General features: G+C 45.5%; 1 protein-coding gene across 11 annotated transcripts; it reads right to left on the bottom strand.

Annotated features, from left to right (window-relative positions):
• Nucleotides 1-14,051: 14,051 nt before the first annotated feature.
• On the bottom strand, nucleotides 14,052-24,369 carry LOC123161593 (5E5 antigen). 11 transcript variants are annotated; one of them, XM_044579408.1, is made up of 15 exons: nucleotides 23,875-24,369; nucleotides 22,661-22,732; nucleotides 21,909-22,462; nucleotides 21,716-21,811; nucleotides 21,497-21,634; nucleotides 21,345-21,416; nucleotides 21,095-21,243; nucleotides 19,754-19,864; nucleotides 19,580-19,654; nucleotides 16,363-16,506; nucleotides 16,162-16,269; nucleotides 15,837-15,896; nucleotides 15,573-15,768; nucleotides 14,693-15,076; nucleotides 14,052-14,461 (listed from the first exon to the last, which is right to left on the bottom strand). In XM_044579408.1, exons 3-8 carry the CDS (start codon nucleotides 22,429-22,431, stop codon nucleotides 19,814-19,816), a joined length of 1,029 nt encoding a protein of 342 aa, XP_044435343.1. In that variant the 5' UTR covers nucleotides 22,432-22,462; nucleotides 22,661-22,732; nucleotides 23,875-24,369; the 3' UTR covers nucleotides 14,052-14,461; nucleotides 14,693-15,076; nucleotides 15,573-15,768; nucleotides 15,837-15,896; nucleotides 16,162-16,269; nucleotides 16,363-16,506; nucleotides 19,580-19,654; nucleotides 19,754-19,813. The 11 variants fall into 11 exon arrangements, with proteins under 11 accessions (XP_044435343.1, XP_044435342.1, XP_044435338.1 ...); XM_044579407.1 differs by having other exon boundaries at nucleotides 19,580-19,864; XM_044579403.1 differs by lacking the exon at nucleotides 19,754-19,864.
• Between the last annotated feature and the right edge of the window lie 427 nt (nucleotides 24,370-24,796).

The following is a 24,796-nucleotide window of genomic DNA, read 5'->3' as shown; positions in this document are numbered from 1 at the left end:
CCTTCAATAGTGGGCAAATGCACAAGAGAAGGCCTTCCAAGAGCTGAAAGAAAATTTGACATCTGCACCATTGCTTGCAGTACCCAACTTTGGTAAGACTTTTGAAATTGGATGCGATGCAAGTGGTGTTGGTATTGGAGGCATACTCATGCAAGAAGGTAGGCCTATTGCATATTTTAGTGAGAAGCTAAGTGGTCCAGCTCTAAATTACTCAGTTTATGACAAAGAATTATATGCACTTGTGAGATCTTTGGAAACATGGCAACATTACTTGTGGCCTAAAGAATTTGTGATACATTCCGACCATGAATCTTTAAAGTACCTTATGGGTCAACAAAATTGAACCGTAGACACGCAAAATGGAGTGAATTCATATAATCTTTTACCTATATTTTCAAGTGTTGGAGATCGTTGCAGAAAATAAATAAAAAATCTACGCATCACCAAGATCAATCTATGGAGTACCTAGCAACGAGAGAGAGGGGAGTGCATCTTCATACCCTTGAACACCGTGAGACGGAAGCGTTACAAGAACGCGGATGAGGGAGTCATACTCGAAGCAATTTAGATCGCGGTGGATTTCGATCTTAGTGCCGAACAATGGCACCTCCGCGTGCAACACACATGTAGCCCGGTGACGTCTCCCGCACCTTGGTCCAGCAAGGAGGAGGGAGAGGTTGAGGAAGAGGGGCTCCAACAGCAGCACGACGGCGTGGTGGTGATGGAGTGGCAGTACTCTGGCAGGGCCTCGCCAAACTCTTGCGGAGGAGGAGAGGTGTTGGGGAGGGGAGGGGCTGCGCCTTGGATGTGGTGCTGCAGCCCTCCCCTCGCCCCTCTATTTATAGGAGAAGGGGGGAAGGGGGCCGGCCCCCACTAGATGAGATCTAGAGGGGGGGCAGCGGCCAAGCGGACGGGGCTTGCCCCCCCCCCACCCAAGCAAGGGGGGCGCCCCCTTTAGGGTTTTCCCCCCAACCCTAGGTGCATGGGCCCAAGGGGGTGGCGCCCAACCCTCCAAGGGCTGGTTCCCTTCCCTCTACAGCCCATGAGGCCCTTCGGGAGAGGTGGCCCTCCCGGTGGACCCCCGGAACCCCTCCGGTGGCCCCGGTACAATACCAGTATGCCCCAGAACATTTCTGGTGACCGTATGGCAACTTCCCATATATAAATCTTCACCTCCAGACCATTTCGGAACTCATCGTGAAGTCCGGGATCTCATCCGGGACTTCAAACAACATTCGGTAATCACATACAAGTCTTCCTAATAACCCTAGCATCATTGAACCTTAAGTGTGTAGACCCTACGGGTTCGGTAATCACACACACATGACCGAGACAGCTCTCCGGCCAATAACCAACAACGGGATCTAGATACCCATGTTGGCTCCTACATGTTCCACGATGATCTCATCGGATGAACCACGATGTCGAGGATTCAAGTAATCCCGTATACAATTCCCTTTGTCAATCGGTATGTTACTTGCCCGAGATTCGATCGTCGGTATCCCAGTACCTCGTTCAATCTCGTTACCGGCAAGTCACTTTACTCGTTACATAATGCATGATCCCGTGACTAACCACTTATTCACATTGAGCTCATTATGATGATGCATTACCGAGTGGGCCCAGAGATACCTCTCCGTCATACGGAGTGACAAATTCCAGTCTCGATTCGTGCCAACATAACATACACTTTCGGAGATACCTGTAGTGCACCTTTATAGTCACCCAGTTACGTTGTGATGTTTGGTACACCCAAAGCACTCCTATGGTATCCGGGAGTTACACAATCTCATGGTCTAAGGAACTGATACTTGACATTACAAAAGCTTTAGCAAACGAACTACACGGTATTGTGCTATGCTTAGGATTGGGTCTTGTCCGTCACATCTTTCTCCTAATGATGTGATCTCGTTATCAATGACATCCAATGTCCATAGTTAGAAAACCATGACCATCTGTTGATCAACGAGCTAGTCAACTAGAGGCTCACTAGGGACATGTTGTGGTCTATGTATTCACACATGTATCACGGTTTTTGATTAATACAATTATAGCATGAATAATAGACAATTATCATGAACAAGGAAATAGAATAATAATCATTTTATTATTGCCTCTAGGGCATATTTCCAACAGTCTTCCACTTGCACTAGTGTCAATAATCTAGTTACACTGTGATGAATCGAACACCCATAGAGATCTGGTGTTGATCATGTTTTGCTCACGGAAGAGGTTTAGTCAACGGGTCTGCGACATTCAGATCCGTATGCACTTTGCAAATATCTATATCTCCATCTTGAACATTTTCACGAATGGAGTTGAAGTGACGCTTGATGTGCCTGGTCTTCTTGTGAAACCTGGGCTCCTTGGCAAGGGCAATAGCTCCAGTGTTGTCACAGAAGAGAGTGATCGGCCCCGACGCATTGGGAATAACTCCTAGGTCAGTGATGAACTCCTTCTTCCAGATTGCTTCATGAGCTGCCTCCGAGGCTGACATGTACTCTGCTTCACATGTAGATCCCGCCACGACGCTTTGCTTGCTGCTGCACCAGCTTACTGCCCCACCATTCAAAATATACACGTATCTGGTTTGTGACTTGGAGTCGTCCAGATCTGTGTCGAAGCTAGCATTGATGTAACCCTTTACGACGAGCTCTTTGTCATCTCCATAAACGAGAAACATATCCTTAGTCCTTTTCAGGTACTTCAGGATATTCTTGACCGCTGTCCAGTGTTCCATGCCGGGATTACTTTGGTGCCTTGCTACCAAACTTACGGCAAGGTTTACATCAGGTCTGGTACATAGCATGGCATACATAATAGACCCTATGGCCGAGGCATAGGGGATGACACTCATCTTTTCTCCATCTTCTGCCGTGGTCGGGGATTGAGCCGAGCTCAATTTTACACCTTGTAACACAGACAAGAACCCCTTCTTGGACTGATCCATATTGAACTTCTTCAATATCTTATCAAGGTATGTGCTTTGTGAAAGACCTATGAGGCGTCTCGATCTATCTCTATAGATCTTGATGCCTAATATATAAGCAGCTTCTCCAAGGTCCTTCATTGAAAAACACTTATTCAAGTAGGCCTTTATGTTGTCCAAAAGTTCTATATCATTTCCCATCAAAAGTATGTCATCCACATATAATATGAGAAATGCTACAGAGCTCCCACTCACTTTCTTGTAAACGCAGGCTTCTCCATAAGTCTGCATAAACCCAAACGCTTTGATCATTTCATCAAAGCGAATGTTCCAACTCCGAGATGCTTGCACCAGCCCATAAATGGATCGTTGGAGCTTGCATACCTTGTTAGCATTCTTAGGATCGACAAAACCTTCCGGCTGCATCATATACAATTCTTCCTTAAGATAGCCGTTAAGGAATGCCGTTTTGACGTCCATTTGCCATATCTCATAATCATAGTATGCGGCAATTGCTAACATGATTCGGACGGACTTCAGCTTCGCTACGGGAGAGAAATTCTCATCGTAGTCAACCCCTTGAACTTGTCGATAACCCTTAGCGACAAGTCGAGCCTTATAGATGGTAACATTACCATCCGCGTCCGTCTTCTTCTTAAAGATCCATTTATTTTCTATCGCTCGCCGATCATCGGGCAAGTCTGTCAAAGTCCATACTTTGTTTTCATACATGGATCCTATCTCGGATTGCATGGCTTCAAGCCATTTGTTGGAATCTGGGCCCGCCATCGCTTCTTCATAGTTCGAAGGTTCACCGTTGTCTAACAACATGATTTCCAGGACAGGGTTGCCATACCATTCTGGTGTGGAACGTGTCCTTGTGGACCTACGAAGTTCAGTAGAAACTTGATCCGAAGTACCTTGATCATCATCATTAACTTCCTCTCTAGTCGGTGCAGGCACCACAGGAACATCTTCCTGAGCTGCGCTACTTACCGGCTCAAGAGGTAGTACTTCATCAAGTTCCACTTTCCTCCCACTTACTTCTTTGGAGAGAAACTCTTTCTCTAGAAAGGACCCATTCTTGGCAACAAAAATCTTGCCTTCGGATCTGAGGTAGAAGGTATACCCAATGGTTTCCTTAGGGTATCCTATGAAGACTCATTTTTCGACTTGGGTTCGAGCTTTTCAGGTTGAAGTTTCTTGACATAAGCATCGCATCCCCAAACTTTTAGAAACGACATCTTAGCTTTCTTTCCAAACCATAATTCATACAGTGTCGTCTCAACGGATTTAGATGGTGCCCTATTTAAAGTGAATGTAGCTGTCTCTAAAGCGTATCCCCAAAATGATAGCGGTAAATTGGTAAGAGACATCATAGACCGCACCATATCCAATAGAGTGTGATTACGACGTTCGGACACATCGTTACGATGAGGTGTTCCAGGCGGCGTGAGTTGTGAAACAATTCCACATTTCCTTAAGTGCGTACCAAACTCGTGACTTAAATATTCTCCCCCATGATTTGATTGTAAGAACTTTATTTTTCTGTCACGTTGATTCTCTACCTCATTCTGAAATTCCTTGAACTTTTCAAAGGTCTTAGACTTGTGTTTCATTAAGTAGACATACCCATATCTACTTAGGTCATCAGTGAGAGTGAGAACGTAACGATAGCCACCGCGAGCCTCAACGCTCATTGGACCGCACACATCAGTATGTATATTTTCCAATAAGTTGGTAGCTCGCTCCATTGTTCCGGAGAATGGAGTCTTGGTCATTTTGCCCATGAGGCATGGTTCGCACGTGTCAAATGATTCGAAATCAAGAGACTCCAAAAGTCCATCTGCATGGAGCTTCTTCATGCGTTTGACACCAATGTGACCAAGGCGGCAGTGCCACAGATATGTGGAACTATCATTATCAATCTTACATCTTTTGGTATTCACACTATGAATATGTGTAACATCACGTTCGAGATTCATTAAGAATAAACCATTGACCAGAGGGGCATGACCATAAAACATATCTCTCATATAAATAGAACAACCATTGTTCTCGGATTTAAATGAGTAGCCATCTCGTATTAAACGAGATCCAGATACAATGTTCATGCTCAAAGCTGGCACTAAATAACAATTATTGAGGTTTAAAACTAATCCCGTAGGTAAATGTAGAGGTAGTGTGCCGACGGCGATCACATCAACCTTGGAACCATTCCCGACGCGCATCGTCACCTCGTCCTTCGCCAGTCTCCGCTTATTCCGTAGCTCCTGTTTTGAGTTACAAATATGAGCAACCGCATCGGTATCAAATACCCAGGAGCTACTATGAATACTGGTAAGGTACACATCAATAACATGTATATCACATATACCTTTGTGTTGCCGGCCTTCTTATCCGTTAAGTACTTGGGATAGTTCTGCTTCCAGTGATTGTTCCCCTTGCAAAAAGCACTCAGTCTCAGGTTTGGGTCTGTGCTTTGGCTTCTTCCCGACAACTGGCTTACCGGGCGAGGCAACTCCCTTGCCGTCCTTCTTGAAGTTCTTCTTACCCTTGCCTTTCATGAAACTAGTGGTTTTATTGACCATCAACACTTGATGTTCCTTTTTGATTTTTACTTCCGCTGATTTCAGCATTGAAAATACCTCAGGAATAGTTTTCACCATCCCCTGCATATTGTAGTTCATCACAAAGCTCTTGTAGCTAGGTGGGAGTGACTGAAGGATTCTGTCAATGACCGCCTCATCTGGGAGGTTAATGTCAAGCTGGGACAAGCGGTTGTGCAACCCAGACATTTTGAGTATGTGCTCGCTGACAGAACTATTTTCCTCCATCTTACAATTGTAGAACTTGTCGGAGACTTCATATCTCTCGACCTGGGCATGAGCTTGGAAAACCATTTTCAGCTCTTGGAACATCTCATATGCTCCGTGCTGCTCGAAATGATTTTGGAGCCCCGGTTCTAAGCTGTAAAGCATGCTGCACTGAACGAGGGAGTAATCATCAACACGCGACTGCCAAGCGTTCATAACATCTTGGTTCGCTGGGACGGGTGCTTCACCTAGCGGTGCTTCTAGGACATATGCTTTCTTGGCAGCTATGAGGATGATCTTGAGGTTCCAGACCCAGTCCGTATAGTTGATGCCATCATCTTTCAGCTTGGTTTTCTCTAGGAATGCGTTCAAGTTGAGGTTGACATGAGCGTGGGTCATTTGATCTATAAGACATTTTGCAAAAGTTTTTAGAATAAGTTCATGATAATTAAGTTCATCTAATGAAATTATTTAATGAACTCCCACTCAGATAGACATCCCTCTAGTCATCTAAGTGATACATGATCTGAGTCAACTAGGCCGTGTCCGATCATCACGTGAGACGGACTAGTCATCATCGGTGAACATCTCCATGTTGATCGTATCTTCTATACGACTCATGTTCGACCTTTCGGTCTCTTGTGTTCTGAGGCCATGTTTGTACATGCTAGGCTCGTCAAGTCAACCTAAGTGTTTTGCATGTGAAAATCTGGCTTACACCCGTTGTATGTGAATGTTAGAATCTATCACACCCGATCATCACGTGGTGCTTCGAAACAACGAACTTTCGCAACGGCGCACAGTTAGGGGAAACACTTTCTTGAAATTATTATGAGGGATCATCTTATTTACTACCGTCGTTCTAAGCAAATAAGATGCAAAAACATGATAAACATCACATGCAATCAAATAGTGACATGATATGGCCAATATCATTTTGCTCCTTTGATCTCCATCTTCGGGGCGCCATGATCATCATCGTCACCGGCATGACACCATGATCTCCATCATCATGATCTCCATCATCGTGTCTCCATGAAGTTGTCTCGCCAACTATTACTTCTACTACTATGGCTAACGGTTTAGCAAAGAAGTAAAGTAATTACATGGCGTTATTCAGTGACACGCAGGTCATACAATAAATAAAGACAACTCCTATGGCTCCTGCCGGTTGTCATACTCATCGACATGCAAGTCGTGATTCCTATTACAAGAACATGATCAATCTCATACATCACATATATTTCATTCATCACATCCTTTTTGGACATATCACATCACAAGGTATATGCTGCAAAAACAAGTTAGACGACCTCTAATTGTTGTTGCATGTTTTTACGTGGCTGCTATAGGGTTCTAGCAAGAACGTTTCTTACCTACGCCAAAACCACAACGTGATATGCCAATTTCTATTTACCCTTCATAAGGACCCTTTTCATCGAATCCGATCCGACTAAGGTGGGAGAGACAGACACCCGCTAGCCACCTTATGCAACTAGTGCATGTCAGTCAGTGGAACCTGTCTTACGTAAGCGTACGTGTAAGGTCGGTCCGGGCCGCTTCATCCCATGATGCCGCCGAACCAAGATAAGACTAGTAGTGGCAAGTAAATTGACAAAATCTACGCCCACAACAAACTTGTGTTCTACTTGTGCATAGAAACTACGCATAAACCTGGCTCATGATGCCACTGTTTGAGATCGTTGTAGAAAATAAAAAAAATCTACGCATCACCAAGATCAATCTATGGAGTAACTAGCAACGAGAGAGAGGGGAGTGCATCTTCATACCCTTGAAGACCGCAAGACGGAAGCATTACAAGAACGCGGATGAGGGAGTCGTACTCGAAACGATTCAGATCGCGGTGGATTTCGATCTTAGCGCCGAACAACGGCATGCACCTCCACGTTCAACACACGTGCAGCCCGGTGATGTCTCCCGTGCCTTGATCCAGCAAGGAGGAGGGAGAGGTTGAGGAAGAGGGGCTCCAACAGAAGCACGACGGCGTGGTGGTGATGGAGTGGCAGTACTTTGGCAGGGCTTCACCAAGCTCTTGCGGAGGAGGAAAGGTGTTGGGGAGGGCAGGGGCTGCGCCTTGGATGTGGTGCTGCAGCCCTCCCCTCGCCCCTCTATTTATAGGAGAAGGGGGGAAGGGGGCCGCCCCCCTCTAGATGAGATCTAGAGGGGGGGCGGCGGCCAGGGGGAGGGGGCTTGCCCCCCCCCCCCCAAGCAAGGGGGGCGCCCCCTTTAGGGTTTCCCCCCCAACCCTAGGTGCATGGGCCCAAGGGGGGTGGCACCCAGCCCTCCAAGGGCTGGTTCCCTTCCCTCTACAACCCATGAGGTCCTCCGAGAGAGGTGGCCCCTCCCGGTGGACCCCCGGAACCCCTCCGGTGGCCCCGGTACAATACCGGTATTGCCCCCGAACATTTCCGGTGACCGTATGACAACTTCCCATATATAAATCTTCACCTCTTGACCATTCCGGGACTCCTCGTGACGTCTGAGATCTCATCCGGGACTCCGAACAACATTCGGTAATCACATACAAGTCTTCCTAATAACCCTAGCGTCATCGAACCTTAAGTGTGTAGACCCTACGGGTTCGGGAATCACGCAGACATGACCGAGACAGCTCTCCGGCCAACAATAGCGGGATCTGGATACCCATGTTGGCTCCTACATGTTCCACGATGATCTCATCGGATGAACCACGATGTCGAGGATTCAAGTAATCCCGCATACAATTCCCTTTGTCAATCGGTACGTTACTTGCCCGAGATTCGACCATCGGTATCCCAATACCTCGTTCAATCTCGTTACCGGTAGGTCACTTTACTCGTTACATAATGCATGATCCCGTGACTAACCACCTAGTCACATTGAGCTCATTATGATGATGCATTACCGAGTGGGCCCAGAGATACCTCTCCGTCATACGGAGTGACAAATTCCAGTCTCGATTCGTGCCAACCCAACAGACACTTTTGGAGATACCTGTAGTGCACCTTTATAGTCACCCAGTTACGTTGTGACGTTTGGTACACCCAAAGCACTCCTACGGTATCCGGGAGTTACACAATCTCATGGTCTAAGGAACTGATACTTGATATTACAAAAGCTTTAGCAAATGAACTACACGATATTGTGCTATGATTAGGATTGGGTCTTGTCCATCACATCATTCTTCTAATGATGTGATCTCGTTATCAATGACATCCAATGTCCATAGTTAGAAAACCATGACCATCTGTTGATCAACGAGCTAGTCAACTAGAGGCTCACTAGGGACATGTTGTGGTCTATGTATTCACACATGTATCACGGTTTTCGATTAATACAATTATAGCATGAATAATAGACAATTATCATGAACAAGGAAATATAATAATAATCATTTTATTATTGCCTCTAGGGCATATTTCCAACTTCAAGTACAAGAAAGGAAAAGATAATGTTGTTGCCGATGCTTTGTCTAGACATGACATTTCACTCTCACAACTTGATACTAAAATTCTTGGGTTGCAAAGCATCAAAGAATTGTATGCCAATGACCCATATTTTGCTGAACCACACTCAAAGTGCAGTGAGGGTAAAGGTTGGGAAAAGTTTGACTTGCATGATGGATTCTTGTTTTGAGCTAACAAATTGTGCATCCCAGATTGCTCTGTTCATTTTTTGCTTTTGCAGGAGGCTCATGCTGGTGGTCTCATGGGACATTTTTGAGTAAAGAAAACCGAGGGTGTGTTGATTGACCATTTCTTTTGGCCAAGGATGAGGCGTGATGTTGAGCGCTACTTGCTACGCTATGAGATCTGCCACAAAGCTAAGTCACGTTTAAACCATCATGGACTTTATGCGCCTTTATCAATTCCTAGTGCACCTTGGGAAGATATTTCTATGGATTTTTTTCTTGGATTACGACGCACTAAGAGGGGGGTGATTCGGTTTTTGCGGTGGTTGATAGATTTAGCAAGATGGCTCATTTTATCCCATGTCATAAGAGTGATGATGCTTCACACATTGTTGATTTGTTTTTCAGGGAAGTCGTACGACTACATGGAGTACCACACTATTGTTTCAGATCGTGACACCAAGTTTCTGAGCTATTTTTGGAAAATGTTGTGGACAAAGCTAGGAACAAAGCTTTTCTTTTTCACTACATGTCACCTAGAAACGGATGGACAAACTTAAGTTTTCAACCGCACACTATCCATGATACTAAGAGCAGTTTTAAAGAAAAAATTGAAGAAGTGGGAAGAGTGTCTCCCCCATGTGGAGTTTGCATACAACAGGGCGGTACATTCAACCACTAATTTTTGTCCTTTTGAATTTTTTATGGTTTCAAACTTGCTGCTTCCATAGATCTTTTGCCTTTACCATTGCAGGAGCAAACTAATCTTGATGCAAGTAAGCGTGCTTACTTCGTGAACAAAATTCATGATAAGACGAAGGAAAATATTGAGAAGATGACTAAATAATATGCAAAACGAGCAAACAAGGGAAGAAAGAAGGTCTTCTTTGAAGAAGGTGATCTTGTGTGTGTACACCTACGGAAGGACCGTTTTTCGGATCAATGCAAATGGTCCATTCAAAGTACTTGCGAAGATCAATGACAATGCCTACAAGATTGACCTTCCGATGGATTATGGTGTTAGTCCAACTTTCAATGTGTCCAACCTCTCTCCATACTTTGGACCAACAGAGTCAAGGACGAATCCTTTTCAAGAGGGGGAGGATGATGAGGACACCATAACCGTCGACAAGTCTCCAACAATTATAGGTCCAATCACAAGAAGTCGAGCCAAACTAATAAGTGACTAGGTGAACACTAACTTAAGTTTACCTTGTAACCTTGATGACACAACTATGCTTTCATCCCCATTGTTGTTGGTTGAACTTAGTTATCACATGGAAGAAATCCAACAACCTATGAGCTCTTGAAGCAACCAGTTTGGAAGAACAAGTTTGGAGAAAACAAGTTTCAAGTGAAGCTGATGTTGTCAGTTCTTACCTCTGACGTTTTGTTGTGTCACACCCACTTGGTGGAGGACGGGGCCATAGAAGTACATCAACATAAGCTACATCAAATTTACTTTCCAATGCAAAAAAACTCACATCATTTAGAGTTGTGAGTCAAAAGCACTAGTCATTCTCGTGGAAGGTGTCCAGGTTGTCAAGGCTTCACGAAATTCCGAGGAGCTCTCCAACAACTCCCAAAGTTGACTGCTTATTCCCCCAAGGAAGCCATGCAAACCTGCTTACTTTTGAAACCATTTTCACACCTAGCTAAGGGTGGTTTCCCTACTATAAAAATCCATCTCTCCCATCCTCTTAGAAACCTTTGGTCAAACCATCCAGCTACAAGCTTATGCAGCAAGACTGCCAGAGAGATCCGAGAGATCTTTGCTACCTTTGCTCTTGTGAGCTCATCCGGATTCGCGAGAAGGAGCCTCTGGTTCCCCTTAATTCACGCTATACGGTTTCGACTGTTTTGTGTGGATTAGTCTCGGCTTCTGGTTCTGCGATTATTCCGACAGCGGGTTGGAGTTCTTGTAGCTTCGGGCAGCCATCCCCAACATACATGTTGCATCCAACCTTGGCAGGTACTCCCTTCGTTCGGAATTACTCGTCCAAAATATGAATGTATCTAGATGTATTTTAGTTGTAGATACATCCATTTTTGTGACAAGTAATTTCGAACAGAGGGAGTATAAAGCTAGTTATCCTGGCTACTTGCAGCTAGTTATCCCTCCCGATTCGATCCTACGACATGAACATCGGGCCACCGTCAGGCGTGAACTCGTTCATCGGGTTCCCACCTATCAGGCGGTGACGGCAAGAGAGAAAGAAGGAAGGCGAGAAAATGGGGAGGATGGAGTCGCGGGGTCGGGTAAGGGTTTTGGGTGGGCCTGGGGTGTCGGATTCGTATGTTTCGCGTGTGCGCACTCCCACAAAGCTCCCCCACTTTTGTTTCCGCTTTGCGAAGAAATCGCGTCAGCACCGCCCACAGACCGCTACAGGACCGCGTTGGATGGCTTCAGCAGTCCGAACAGCACAGTCCGGACGATTGCGGGAGGTTTAAGGTTCTGCCTTGGAGATGCCCTTAGAGCATCTGTAGCAGACCCCTTATATCGCGCCGACCCGCAAAATAACCGCCGGTTTATAGTTTTGCACAAAAAAGTGGCCCAAACAGAAACCGTATCGGATCGCGGCCCTTACAAAATTTTGCGGGGCGAGGCAAATTCTTGCCCTCAACCCTTAGAAACACAGGGCGGGAGGGCGACCTGAGGGTGACCCCTACCGCTAGCGAGATTTGGTGGGAGGGACATTTCCGCGCGGCAGTTCCCGCTCTCCCTTCCGCCTGCCGCCATTGTTCTTCCTCCGGCCACTCCAGACCACCATCCCCGGCTCTGTAGCGCCACCATGGATGCCTCCCAGTCGGGGCCCGTCGTAGTGGAAGTCATGGATGCGCCAACCCCTCAAGTAGATCTCGTCGCCGGCCGTGTCGCGCTCGCCGCCGTTCAAGCCTCCACCGCCCATCCCCGCAAGCGCCAAGGCAACGTCGTCGTCCAAAGTGGTGCTCCCGCAGCCGCCGCCAGGAAGGCACGCCCGCCCGTCCCCATCCCGCCGGTGAAGATGCGCAATGTGGCGGGGGTGAAACGCAAGAAGGCGGCCACAAAAGTTCGTGCGAGCACCACGCCACCACCTCCTCCGATTGCCGCCCCAAGAGCTCCCCCGAGGACGCCCGCCGCCGATGATGCTGCCATCGGCCCCGAGTTGTTCGACAGAATGGGCGAAGGGTATGAATATTTGATTTTCTTGTAGTTGTTTTCTTAGATGATGGATGCAATGTCTTTGTGACGCGAAAACTATGTTCAAATTTCATCAAAACTGTGTTTGAATTCCTGAAATTTATGTTTCATTTGTCAAAATCATGGTCAATTGATTTGTATGTTTGAATTCCTGAAATTTATGTTTTATTTGTCAAAATCATGGTCAATTGATTTGTATGGTTTTACCGTTTGAGGGCTGATACTGCTCAGGTTTGCGGGCTTTGTTCGGCCGCAGCCGATTTTTTTTACCTTTAAACCGTATTTTTCTTGACCCTTATCCATAATTTAAGAGTTGTGGGTTGAGTCAATTACACCACAGGTGTCCTAACTTGGCGAGGAAAGTCAGTTTGGTACTAAAACTTGTGGGATACATTGAACCAGTGAACTTGGCTTGGATGTGCATCTACGGTGCTAATCACATATGTATTCATACAGGATGCTGGCGTGGCACGCCAGCATGGCGCGGGTCCACTCGTAAGTGAATGAGAGACGGGACAAAGGAGTTTGGCCTTTTTTTGCAGAAAACACCTCAAAATTCTTTTTTATCATAAAAGACCCCTTGTTTTTTTCTTTTCTAAGAAAAGCTCAGAAACGTAATTTTGTCTCTATGACCCTTGAGGCCCACATGTCAGGAAACAGTATGAAGAGGAAGTTAATACAATTTTTTTTGTCAGCCATGGGTCAAACCAGCCAGCTCAAACCAACAACACTGGCAGGCTAGCCATAATATCCTACTAGAACGGCAACGCGCCTTGGCGCGAGGGTGCCGGTCCAATCGATATGGCCAAGTAGCAGAGACCAGGTGCCAGTCCAATCGATATGGCCAAGTAGCGGAGATCAAACCGCATGTTGCATTAGTAGGAAAGCAAGTTTAGCACATGTAACAGGACAACTTAATCAAAAAGGTGCTACTTGCCGAAACCCAACCCCCTTGTGTGTGTGTGTGTCTATTAAGGATGAAAATGCAAAGACTATATCAAGATGGAAATGTATCAATGAATTAATAAAAAAAAAGCTCAATGATCAAACCTCTTATATAGCTGTTTTGAGCCACAAAATCCAAAACAATATAGTAGTGCAATGTTCGACGCTGAAAGTAATTCATCGGATATTTGACCTCATGAATTGTTCAAAACAATAAATAAGTGCAGCTTGCCGCACCCCCACCAGGTGCAGCCATACCCAACCCGCTAACAAAGCAAAATACAACATAGCATGATACCTATGAGGTGCCAGAGGAATATTTAGATAGTTATGATGGCTGTCAATTCTGATGGGCCGCTGACCAAAGGGTTATAGGCATTTCATATCAAATATGTAGCAACAGCAAGCAACAATCCAGGTTATGTAGACACAAAGGATAGATACTTGATGTATTACAGGAAATGTGGCATGATAGAATAGGATTAGGAGTACATAGGATCACAATAATTAGGCCAGGTCATTTGTGCATATAGAGGAAGCATTCAGTAGTGCATCAGGGGAGAAAATAACACGAAAATATCGAAGCAAACCGTTCATACAGAAGACCAGCGACAATTACATAAGCTACCATGATCATCCTGCATTGCATACATAAGTTTGCATCCATCCCCTTCATCTTCTAAACGAACAGGGTGCAGGCAGTAGAACAACAAAAGTCTATCATAGACACCAACGTAAGTATTGTGTTTCCGTGGACAACATAACAACATCAGCCAACCAAAAGTGCCAAATACAGAAATAAATGTATGCCAACCAACATGACATGACATAATCAGAGCCACCAGAGAAACCAGACACTGTTGTAGACCATCCGAAGCTACGCCTCCATAGCCAAAGATCACTCCTATGAGCATCGATATTGGCCAGGGGCAGGGCCATCACCACTCAACGCTTCAAACCTGAAGATCATGGACAAACAAATATGAATCAGGAACAAAGCATCTCGATCAGATGCAAATTAAAAGACCCCCGCATCCATCTGAATCAGACCATGGCAATAAAAAATAGTAAGTCAACAACCATAGGCCAGGAAATAGCATCAGTCATTCCTTTATCTTACCATGGAAGCATCATATATCATCGATCTATATTGTAAGAACTATGTATAAGAATGAGAACTGGAGTTATACCCTTTTGCGGTAGTGAAGCAGGGAGGCTGACATGGAGGCCGAGGAAGCCATAGAGGCAGTTATAGATGACGCCGTGTATGTCGATCGTCCACTCAACCTCCCTCTCCACCAACACCTCTTGCAATGACTCTTTCCTCATCCATGCACACAATCGAATCCATGGGAGAAGACCAAGGTGAGATGGGCTCGGGACCATCCTAAAGAAAATGGAGGTTGGAGGGTTTGATACCTCGGAGGCCAAATGTGCCTCAATGGCAGCTCCACCCTCATCAGCATGGTCACGAAAACAAAGATAATTGCCCGCACATCTTATTGCCACCTTTATTGTGCCTCATACCTAGCTGAAGTTCCTGATAATTGTTTGCTAGAAACCATCTTGTTATCCTGGGAAAGTATAAGCAGAACACAAGAACATGAATAAAGTTGAAAACTTTAAATGCATACATGACATTTAATTAAGCAAAACATAATATCAAAAGATAACTATTACAAAATGAGATGTAACAATGGCATTATGAATCCAATTTCAGATGAGAAACAATAAAAAAGAACTCACGGGAAAATGTTTATGATAAGTAATAAGGAGCATGTACATTTGCCTTTTGCCTCAGTGTCTCTCCCTATCCTGACAAAACTCTCAGGATCTGTTACACACTGATAAACCCCATGTTTAATCACATAAGGTATAGAAACATAAACATATGGACATTGGACTTATTTAGCATGCTGACCAAACTTTAATAAACACTACATTAACACATGTCATGTTGCAGCATAGGCATTATAGCAGACACGTAAGCACGACACCAACTGCGACCAATGCATCATGTAAATAGTAACCTATAGGACCACCACAACAGGAGAGAAAATCAGGAACTACCTGAATACATGGTCGACGACGGCATTGTTCCTCGAATTCAGTGTGCTCCAACCACTGGCCACACACACTGCTGACCAAACCCTACAACCTGGTCAATCTGGCAGGATTGGCCATGCCCAAGGAGGTCGTGGATGCTGCAACTGGCTCTGCTCTGACGCCCCACCTTCTCCAACTCCACCCTCACAAGAATTGAATACTGGAAGAAATCAGTCAGTTCAAACTTGAGTCCCTCCAAAAATGGTTGCATGCTAGAGGATATCAGACCTTGAAAGTCATGCCAACCACAAGCTTCACAGCAAGAGACCTATAGAGGAGCTCAGGAGCCTAGCAAATAAAAGAGGCTTTCATCATTATAGAACACATTGAGTAAGACACGAGATCTATATATCTTTGTTGTAGTTATTTTATCAAACCAAGTAACAAAGTAGCATTCTCTTGCTAAATGCATGAAAACTAAGAGGCTGTTGGAAGTCATCCATGTTTAGATTAGAGAATAGCTGCATTGAGATATGTTTTGGTGGGGTCAATTAAGAAAAATATCAATATATCAATGCAAGTCACAAAAAGGGTATTAGCACGTGCTTCTCACCAATATTAGCATAGATGTGGTTGCCCATGCCAAGAAACAACATGGATGTGGTTGTCTCAATTAAACTTAGGCACAAGCTTCTCACCAATCTCAGCATATATGTTAGACCTGCCAATAAACAACAAACATCAATTACCAAGAAGCAAAGGCAGGAGAAAATTACAAACGACATAGGGCAGGGGGTCTAGAGAAGCCATGTACCTGCACATCCAAAAGGACCATGTCAGTGTGTTTGGTAGGACCATTATCAGTGGATCCACAATGCTGCTACAGACGCGAAACATACACACAGATGGTCAGGTTCTTGTTCCCCATAACAAGAGCCTGCAGATCAGTCATCGCCATCTACAACAAAAGTATCAGCACCAAAACGCAACTTCACCATTAAACTCAGTACTCTCTATGACATAAACCAAACCGCAAAATATATAAAGCCAATCCCAGTACACGCGAACATTCAAAATATCACCCCCATCGCATGGGACGACATATTTATTCAGCCAACACTATATGACACCACCCAAAATAGCATCCAACTCACAAAAGCATGCCAAAAACTACCAAAATGAAGACTACCATCATACACAAACCTAAGTCATCCCCGCGGCACGGAAGACCTCAGGAAAAACAATGTTCTTGGTCTCAGAGCCGCATTTGCCATCAGCATCTAATATAAGGATTTTCAAAGAAGCCCTCGACGTAACACGAGACACTGCCACATACAGCTGCCCGTGTGTAAAAACAGGACCCTTAAGATATATACCAACAGCAGACAGGGTCTGTCCCTGGCTCTTATTAATTGTCATGGCATAGCACACACGAACAGGAAACTGGCGACGTCTAAGCACAAAGGGTGCATTTCCCTTCTTTGCCAATAATTCAATCCTGGGATATAAACAGTATCACCCACATGTGAGCCAGTCATAATGACAGCTTCGATAAGCCGATCACCTAATTCTTTTACAATTAGTCGTGTACCATTACACAAACCATTTGCCTGGCTCAGGTTTCTAAGAAGCATAACCGGAACACCAACCTTAAGAGTCAGCCTATGATTTGGGAAATTTATAATTTTAGTTGCATTTAGGTACTCGACTGGATAGTAAACATCTTTGTCCCTAACAGAATCCGAAGAATCATCAATAGAATCAGCACTCAAATAGTCTCTGCTATCAGTAGGAACCAATGCAAGAATGTGATCATTAATATCCTCAGCATGGTCATTGGTAGGGGCTAAAATGGCTCTCTCTTGCAAGTAACCAGAGTTCAGGTAGTTATGAAAAAAATCACCATAGACAGAAGAAACAATAGCAGCTATTGGATCACTAGACGTACAAACCATGAGGTCGTCCGGTATCTGTATCCAAGAAGCCTCGACCTCATCGCCTCGCCTTGTGACAGGCAACTTCCCTTCCCCAAGATCTAGCACCCATCTGCTAAATAAGGCAACATCCTTTTGCGCCTGGGTATCCGCACCATGCACACCCAAGCGCATGTTAATAGAAAGCGACAATTTTTTAACAGAATGCCATAGCGGAGAATTCGTGATTGCCGCATCAATGATCTGAGGCCTAGTACCTCCCTCAACGACCGGTAAGATTTGTCTAAGGTCACCACCCAAGACCATCACTACTCCACCGAACGGAATATCATCAAGATCTGGATTAGCCACAGAGAGGACATCACGCAAAGTTCTATCTACAGCCTCAAAGCATTTCCTGTGTGTCATCAGCGCCTCGTCCCAAATAACAAGGGAGGATACTATCAACAACTTACAAAGCTTAGAGCCTCTTTTAATATCGCATTGTGTATTATCTTCAAGAAGAATAGGTATCTTAAAGCGAGAATGAGCAGTCCTCCCACCAGGCAACAACAGCGACGCAATGCCCGACGACGCAACAGTAAGCACTATCTTCCTCTCGCCCCTAAGGAAAGCACATATTGCACTCCACAGGTATGTCTTCCCAGTACCACCATATCCAGAGACAAAAAAAAGCCCGGTCTCCCCGCCTGCACACACTCTACAATCGTCTTATAAGCAACCAATTGGTCCTCATTTAAACTATCAAACATAACCAAGGACTGTTTAGACAGAGCACATGCATCATAAGACAGTTCCTCACGAATTAGACGATTATCATCAGACTGCTCACCTTCGCCAGAGCGAGACGGCAAGTTAAAACTTCTTATATCAGAATCACGTTTCAAGAAAATGTCAGCCAACTCATCAAGAAGCATATTTCTCAATTTTTCAGGAGGAACAACATAGTTTAGATTACCTAGGGCACGACGCAACCCATGTTGGATATCATCGTACATGCTAGCGCAGTAACGTTCAAAGAACCCCATCTCATCCTTGATAGAACAATGCATGAGCATAGTCACAAATAGCTGTCTAAGTCGATGCCCAAACCCCCAAACAACCGCTTCATCAAACGCTATGTACCACTCGTTATCATCTCCTAACAAACCGCGCGCGGCACAAGCCTCTCTTTAAAGGTGTGATAAAGACGACCATCATATGTTCGGAGATCTTCGAAAGACCTAGCCCCCTTAACAATCATCAAAAGCATGCGCAAGTAATACAACTCACCACTCAAAGGATGTACATAATACACGCGGCCAATCTTTTCACCCCCACCCCTTGGATGCCATGACCTACTTTTAGCGTCCCAGGTCCAAGCAGTTGGAAAATCGCAATAAGTTAATGAACGAGCATCTTCGAACATCTCATTCGCAACAAACCATTCGGTAAGCATAGTCTTTCGCAAGAAGTCAGAATCAACAATTTTCGTGAGGTCAGCACCAGCACGATAGTAGACAGTATTCATGCCAGGCATATGAACGGTCAGCCTTTGAACGGACGGCATTTTAAAGTGTATTTCAAACCCAAATATGCGCCATAATGCATCATACTCACATATATACCGACATATCAGATACTCCTGAACCTCATCTACTGTATGACAACCAGATTTAGTCAATTTTTTTAGCCTTTCTAACATGACCTTAGAGTAGCCAGCACCTTTGGTGACATACTTAAAGAGATATTTCATCACCTGTGTCTTATTACACCACTCTACATTTATATGTCCCTGAAATTTCTTGAGCATTGCCATATTATAAGGAACAACATGCCTATTGTCAAGGTAATGACCATTTTTATAGACCCTTCGACCGTCGTCACGACGTCGATATAAGGCAAACCCATTATCATCAATGACAGTGGTATCTCTAAAATCTTTTGGGAAATATTTAGAACAAACACCCTTTTTCATGCAGACACATTTATCGTTCATTTCACCACACGGACCGTGCATCATAAACTCAGAAACTAAAGCATATCCTAGAGGATCAAGCAATGCATCAGGTATTTCAGCAGATATTAATGAATTGATATTTTCAACACCAATCTCACCGTTGCCCCCTCTCCGCCAGACAAGTATATGCGCGTGAGGCAGTCCCCGCTTCTGGAACTCAACGGTATACAACACTGAAAAAAGGACATAAAAGCTGAATTAGACAGACCAGCCAACAGAAGTAAAACATCATTAAAAAAACAACCACACATAGAGCACAACATTCACAATACCAGCTGTAATGGGGCCAAAAGCCCGGCCTGACTTAATATCGTCCAAGTACTCGGTGAGCTTCATGTGATAGACCCTAACAACAATATCCGCCCTATCAGAAGGCGTCTGACCTGGTTCCAATGCACTTGTGATCTCAGGCCACTTGGGATTGCAAGTGAAAGTGGTAAATATGTCAGGCGCACCGTGCACCCGACAAACGGCAAGGCCATCATGGAAATTTTCATGGAAGTAACGACGACCGCCTATGTGACTGGAAGGTACAATGGTCCTCTTCCCAAGAGCATCACCATCAACACACCCATCACCTACCGCATCAGTAATACCCTGCATGTGCTCTGATCTAAGCATGTCCTGATTTCTTATGATATACCATAGTCTACTTTCGTCGATGCACGCACGTGCATCAACAACTGACTGAGAGGAGAGGAGACCATAACATATATATGGATTGGGCTGATCACCCTTGTAATGGCACATAAAACGATAGTAATCCTGCATGGTCATCCTATTCCGACTATTTGTGGAAGCATCACCACCCCCAGAAGGGTATGAAGAGGACGCCTCAACGGTCGGACTTCCAGGTGCAAGATTAGGATCAATAGGTCCGTCATCATCTTCTTCTTCAGGAACAATCAAGTGAGGAACATCCACCTGGAACCCTCTCTCTCCATAAGGGAAAAGCAACGGGTATTGCAGAGGCATGAATGCAGTGTTCAGAGAAGATATCTGCTGCAAACCGTCGAAACGACTACAAACAACAATATCCCGAGAAGATGCCTCTAACGTGAAGCCACCACCGACAACTAAAGCAGCAAGCCCAGTGGTTGTAGGCAAACTAAATTGTGGACTATCGCCCTCCGAAGGTGCAATAATACGAATCGAGATATCCTCGATGGGTTCATCACCACGATCCTCTATCATCTTACTCGCCTCCCAAAAGGTCTGTACCAATGGGTTAAACTCATTAAGCATGTCTCTAAGACCAACCACAATACTCTCATCCACACCCCCAGTAGGCTTGTCATCTGGATTTAAGGCATTCATCCTATGTCTCTCTCATTAGCTGGGTCATGTATATACAACTCAGCAAACTTAGGGGTATCATCACCGCTAGGCACCAACGAACCAATACGATGAGACACTTGCCCACTGATCTTAAAAATCTTAGGTCCACGGCTGCCACCAAACGAGCGTTCAATAGTAGCACCCATCGAAGTGAAAGCGAACATACAGTTGTACTCACGTATAGTCCGGATGAATTTTTTAGCACGAGAAGTACCATCAAATCGAAGGAGCTCCTGGAGATAGGCCGGGGGATCCTTAAAGGGAGGAATATATACCTTAGCGCCTTTACAACAGCGATTATAAACCATCTTACGTTGTGTCCAGGATGACCTGGACTTTGAACACTCAGCAAACCAAAAGGAGGCACCACAGTATTGGCACAAGAAATCCGGAGGGCCGTAGTACGACCTATCTGCATAGCAAGCTAAACGGGCACAAAAATAGAAAACTATCAGACACAAACCAAGGGTAAAAGGAAGACAATGATCACATAACCAAAACAACAAAGGCCTGGTTAATAAGTACCTTTAAGGGACTCGGCAAACTTCACTGAGAAACCTTGCCAATCCTTTGGCAAAGGCCCTTGAACAACAATCTCTGAAAATGCACGTAAAACCAACTAAGAGACCATACGGCAAACAGCAACAACTAACAACAAACCAAGAAATCTCATGCACCTTCGCATCCAGGACGCCGCAATTTAATTGACACTTTCCGTTTTTTCCGTCTGTTGCAGTCTACCCCGATCACCTCCGCACTGACATAAACCGAGAAACCATGCCAATCCTTCGGCAAAGGCCCATCAACGACATGTTCTTAACAGGACATGCAGAACCAAGTAAGACATCACACAGCCAACAAAAACAACCAACAACAAACTAAGAACTTTCACCCACCTTCGTATCTAGCGCGCCGAAACTCAACGCACATTTTTCGTTTTCTGCGATTTACCGCAGCCACGGTCGAGCTCAGAAAAGGAAACCAACCATCACCTAACCACGTCGCAAACAACACAGTAAGAAATAATTATCAACCCCAACAGAATATCCTAGGAGACAAAATACAAAAGAACAATGGATACACACGTACTTGTACGGCTTCGAGGCGGACCCCCAACAGGCTGGCGTGGCACGTAACGTCTAGCAATACCAGGGACCAACACACGCCTAGGAGCGGCGGCGTACCCAGGACCAGCAGAACGACCAGGGGCAGACACATGTACAGCAGCGGCTGCATGCCCAGAATCAGCACCACGACCAGGGACACGGCCACGAACACCCCTACCACTTGACCGAGGTATGGCGCCACGCCCAGCAGCAGGCAGCATCTGCCGGGCGCCACGCCCACGCCTAGCGATGGGCTCAGCTCCAGCAGCAGGCACCCGCCGACTCACACCCCTACGCCTGTCAAGAGGCTCATCTCCAGCGGCAGGAACCCGGCAAGCAGCGACATGATCAGAAACAGGGGCACGCCCTATATTAGAACCTCCACGACCAGTGGCTCGTCCACGACGACCAGCAGACCGCCCACGGCCACGGCCACGACCACCTACCAACCCAACGCCAGGCTCAACCGTGGCTTGAGCATGAGTCGCAACCGGACCACGCGCCATGTCAACAACCCAACAGCATCATACACACACGCTGGACAAATAACAAGCAAGAACCACGTAAGCATACATCAGAGCATAGCAGCAACACACCTTGTTTTAGAATGATTTATAGAAAAAGCATTTGGACACGACTGAGTAAAATGAAAGTGGAACTTGAAGAATAATAAACTACAAAAAGAACTCTTGAGAGATTAAATATCAAAATGATCAAGCGATTGGACATTAGTACCTTGGGTCTAGCTGCTTGTTAACATAAAGATCCAGTCCAGTGGAAGTGACCTACTTATAAGATGTGCCTGACCTGGATAGATAATTTATATAGAAAGATTATTTGTGGTGGATTTTGCAATGAAATTTCAAGACTGACTTTTGCACTGCATTGCGGCGCGGCGCTGATTGCTCATCTAAAAAACTGCACTACCTATTAGAAGTATATTGCATTCTGAAAATTTAGTTGTTCTGATGACATACACTAAAGAGCACATCATATACAGTCACTTAGCAATTAGTAGCTGCCATTCTCCAGAAACTTTGGAAACAGTAAACAATTAAAAATGTGAAATTGAAAGTATGATAAGAATACAGAGGCAAAAAGATCGAGTTAAATCGTCACATATATAAACAAGCAGCAGGATGAGTATAACATAGACATGTTAACTGGTAAGGACTCATGAGAATTATCCGGTGGTGCTAATTACGGTTCAATATACTACTCCTTCAAAACACCATGCAGAAAAAATTAGTACAGACTAAATAGCATCAATGAGCACATTGTTCTTCCAAAAGAAATTTTTTTTGTAAGCAGATAACTATGCAATGTATTGTCCTGCCATATCCCGACATCAAACAGAAATCTCATCCTTCATCTTGAACTCCTACCTCTCACCACAAAATAGAAGTTTTTGATCCATAAGATGAATATGTTGAACCATGGTAAATAGCTAAACTGAATCTAAATCAGGAAGAGGTGCAGATCTTGATATCATGGAGATTGTTAATTGTCAAACATGTGTAAACAAATAAATGGAAGATGTATGACTAAATGGAGTAAAATATACAGTGATCCCAAGAGTAATATTTGCAAATGTTTGCAGTGTAGTTGATCATGATACACCACAATATCAACAGGTATTGACAATGACAAGGAGGTGCTACTGCTCTTTGATGCAACAATCTCTTATTCCTAACTTGCTTTTATTCAAAATTAATATGTTTCTGCTGTTTCATAAGTTACAGGACACAAGAGGCACATCAACTACGGATTTGTAGACTGGGCTAGATAACTATGGATTTACAGGACACAAGAGCGACGCCATCAGAAGAGCCTGGCCCAGGTACGTTAGAACCATGAACTATCAATCAGTTTATCTCAAAGGAACTGTATCGTGTAAGTGCAGTACGTCAGCATTGAACAGCAAGCAAGCAAACATTGACGGGGCTCACCTTGAGGTCCTCCTCGTCTCTGCAACGGTGCTTAAAGGAGGCACTTTGTGCTCCCCGACAGCAACTTGGTCGCCCAGGCGAACTCGGCCTCCGACCGGCCGCCGTAGCCCCCCCGGCGGCGACTTGGTCACACGTGAGATGCCGGCGCTAGGCACCAGATCCGGCACTCGCTCGCCGCCGAGGATGAGCCGCTTCCCCGCGTGACGGCGCGCTCCGCCTGGCCTCCTCCCGCGCGACGGCGCGCTCCGTCGGGAACAGCAGCCTGGGCTTCCTCTCCTCCCGAGGCGTGATGCGCGAGCAGGACGGGGAAGCGGCGGCGCGTGCGACCCCGGCCCGAGCGGCAGGCCCTCGATGGCGACCCCAGCACGAGCAGAAGAAGCGGATGGGGACCGCGGCGTGAGCTGAGCGGCTAGGGTTTCGTGGGAAGAGAGGAGCGAGCGGGGAAGAGAGGAGCGGGCAGGAGGGGGAGGAGAGTTCCAGCGCTCGCTTCCTCGCTCTCGCATCTCACGCCCTGGCTGGTGGACCGTTTTCCAACAAGGCGAAATACCGCATATGCCCTCGGCGGGGCACACGAATAACACGCGGTGGCAGAAGATATTTACCGTTCGAGGGATACTGTTTCGATCCACAGTAGGTCGACTCAATCCGACGGCCCGTATCCTTCCATCTCGCGATCGAACAGACGAAAACGCATCAAGGACGGGATCCGACGGCCAGGAATCACTAATCTCTGAGGAGGCTGGGGTGCTCCCAGCATGTATCTTACCCTGATTCGAGGGATACTGTTTCGATCCACAGTAGGTCGACTCGATCCGACGGCCCGTATCTTTCCATCTCGTGATCGAACGGACGAAAACGCATCAAGGACGGGATCCGACGGCCAGGAATCACTAATCTCTGAGGAGGCTGGGGTGCTCCCAGT

Source organism: Triticum aestivum, chromosome 7B, assembly GCF_018294505.1.
Source record: "Triticum aestivum cultivar Chinese Spring chromosome 7B, IWGSC CS RefSeq v2.1, whole genome shotgun sequence".
NCBI lineage: Eukaryota > Viridiplantae > Streptophyta > Magnoliopsida > Poales > Poaceae > Triticum > Triticum aestivum.
Note: the sequence above shows the minus strand (reverse complement) of the source record. Positions and strands in the feature narration are given on the sequence as shown.

Excerpts from the sequence above, each read along its gene's own strand:
- LOC123161593 (XM_044579398.1), bottom strand. The coding sequence starts at position 20,798 with ATGAATGCCTTAAATCCAGATGACAAGCCTACTGGGGGTGTGGATGAG. Across the intron at positions 19,655-19,753 it reads TTTTGGCCCCATTACAGCTG|TGTTGTATACCGTTGAGTTC; the intron begins GTATTGTGAATG and ends TCCTTTTTTCAG.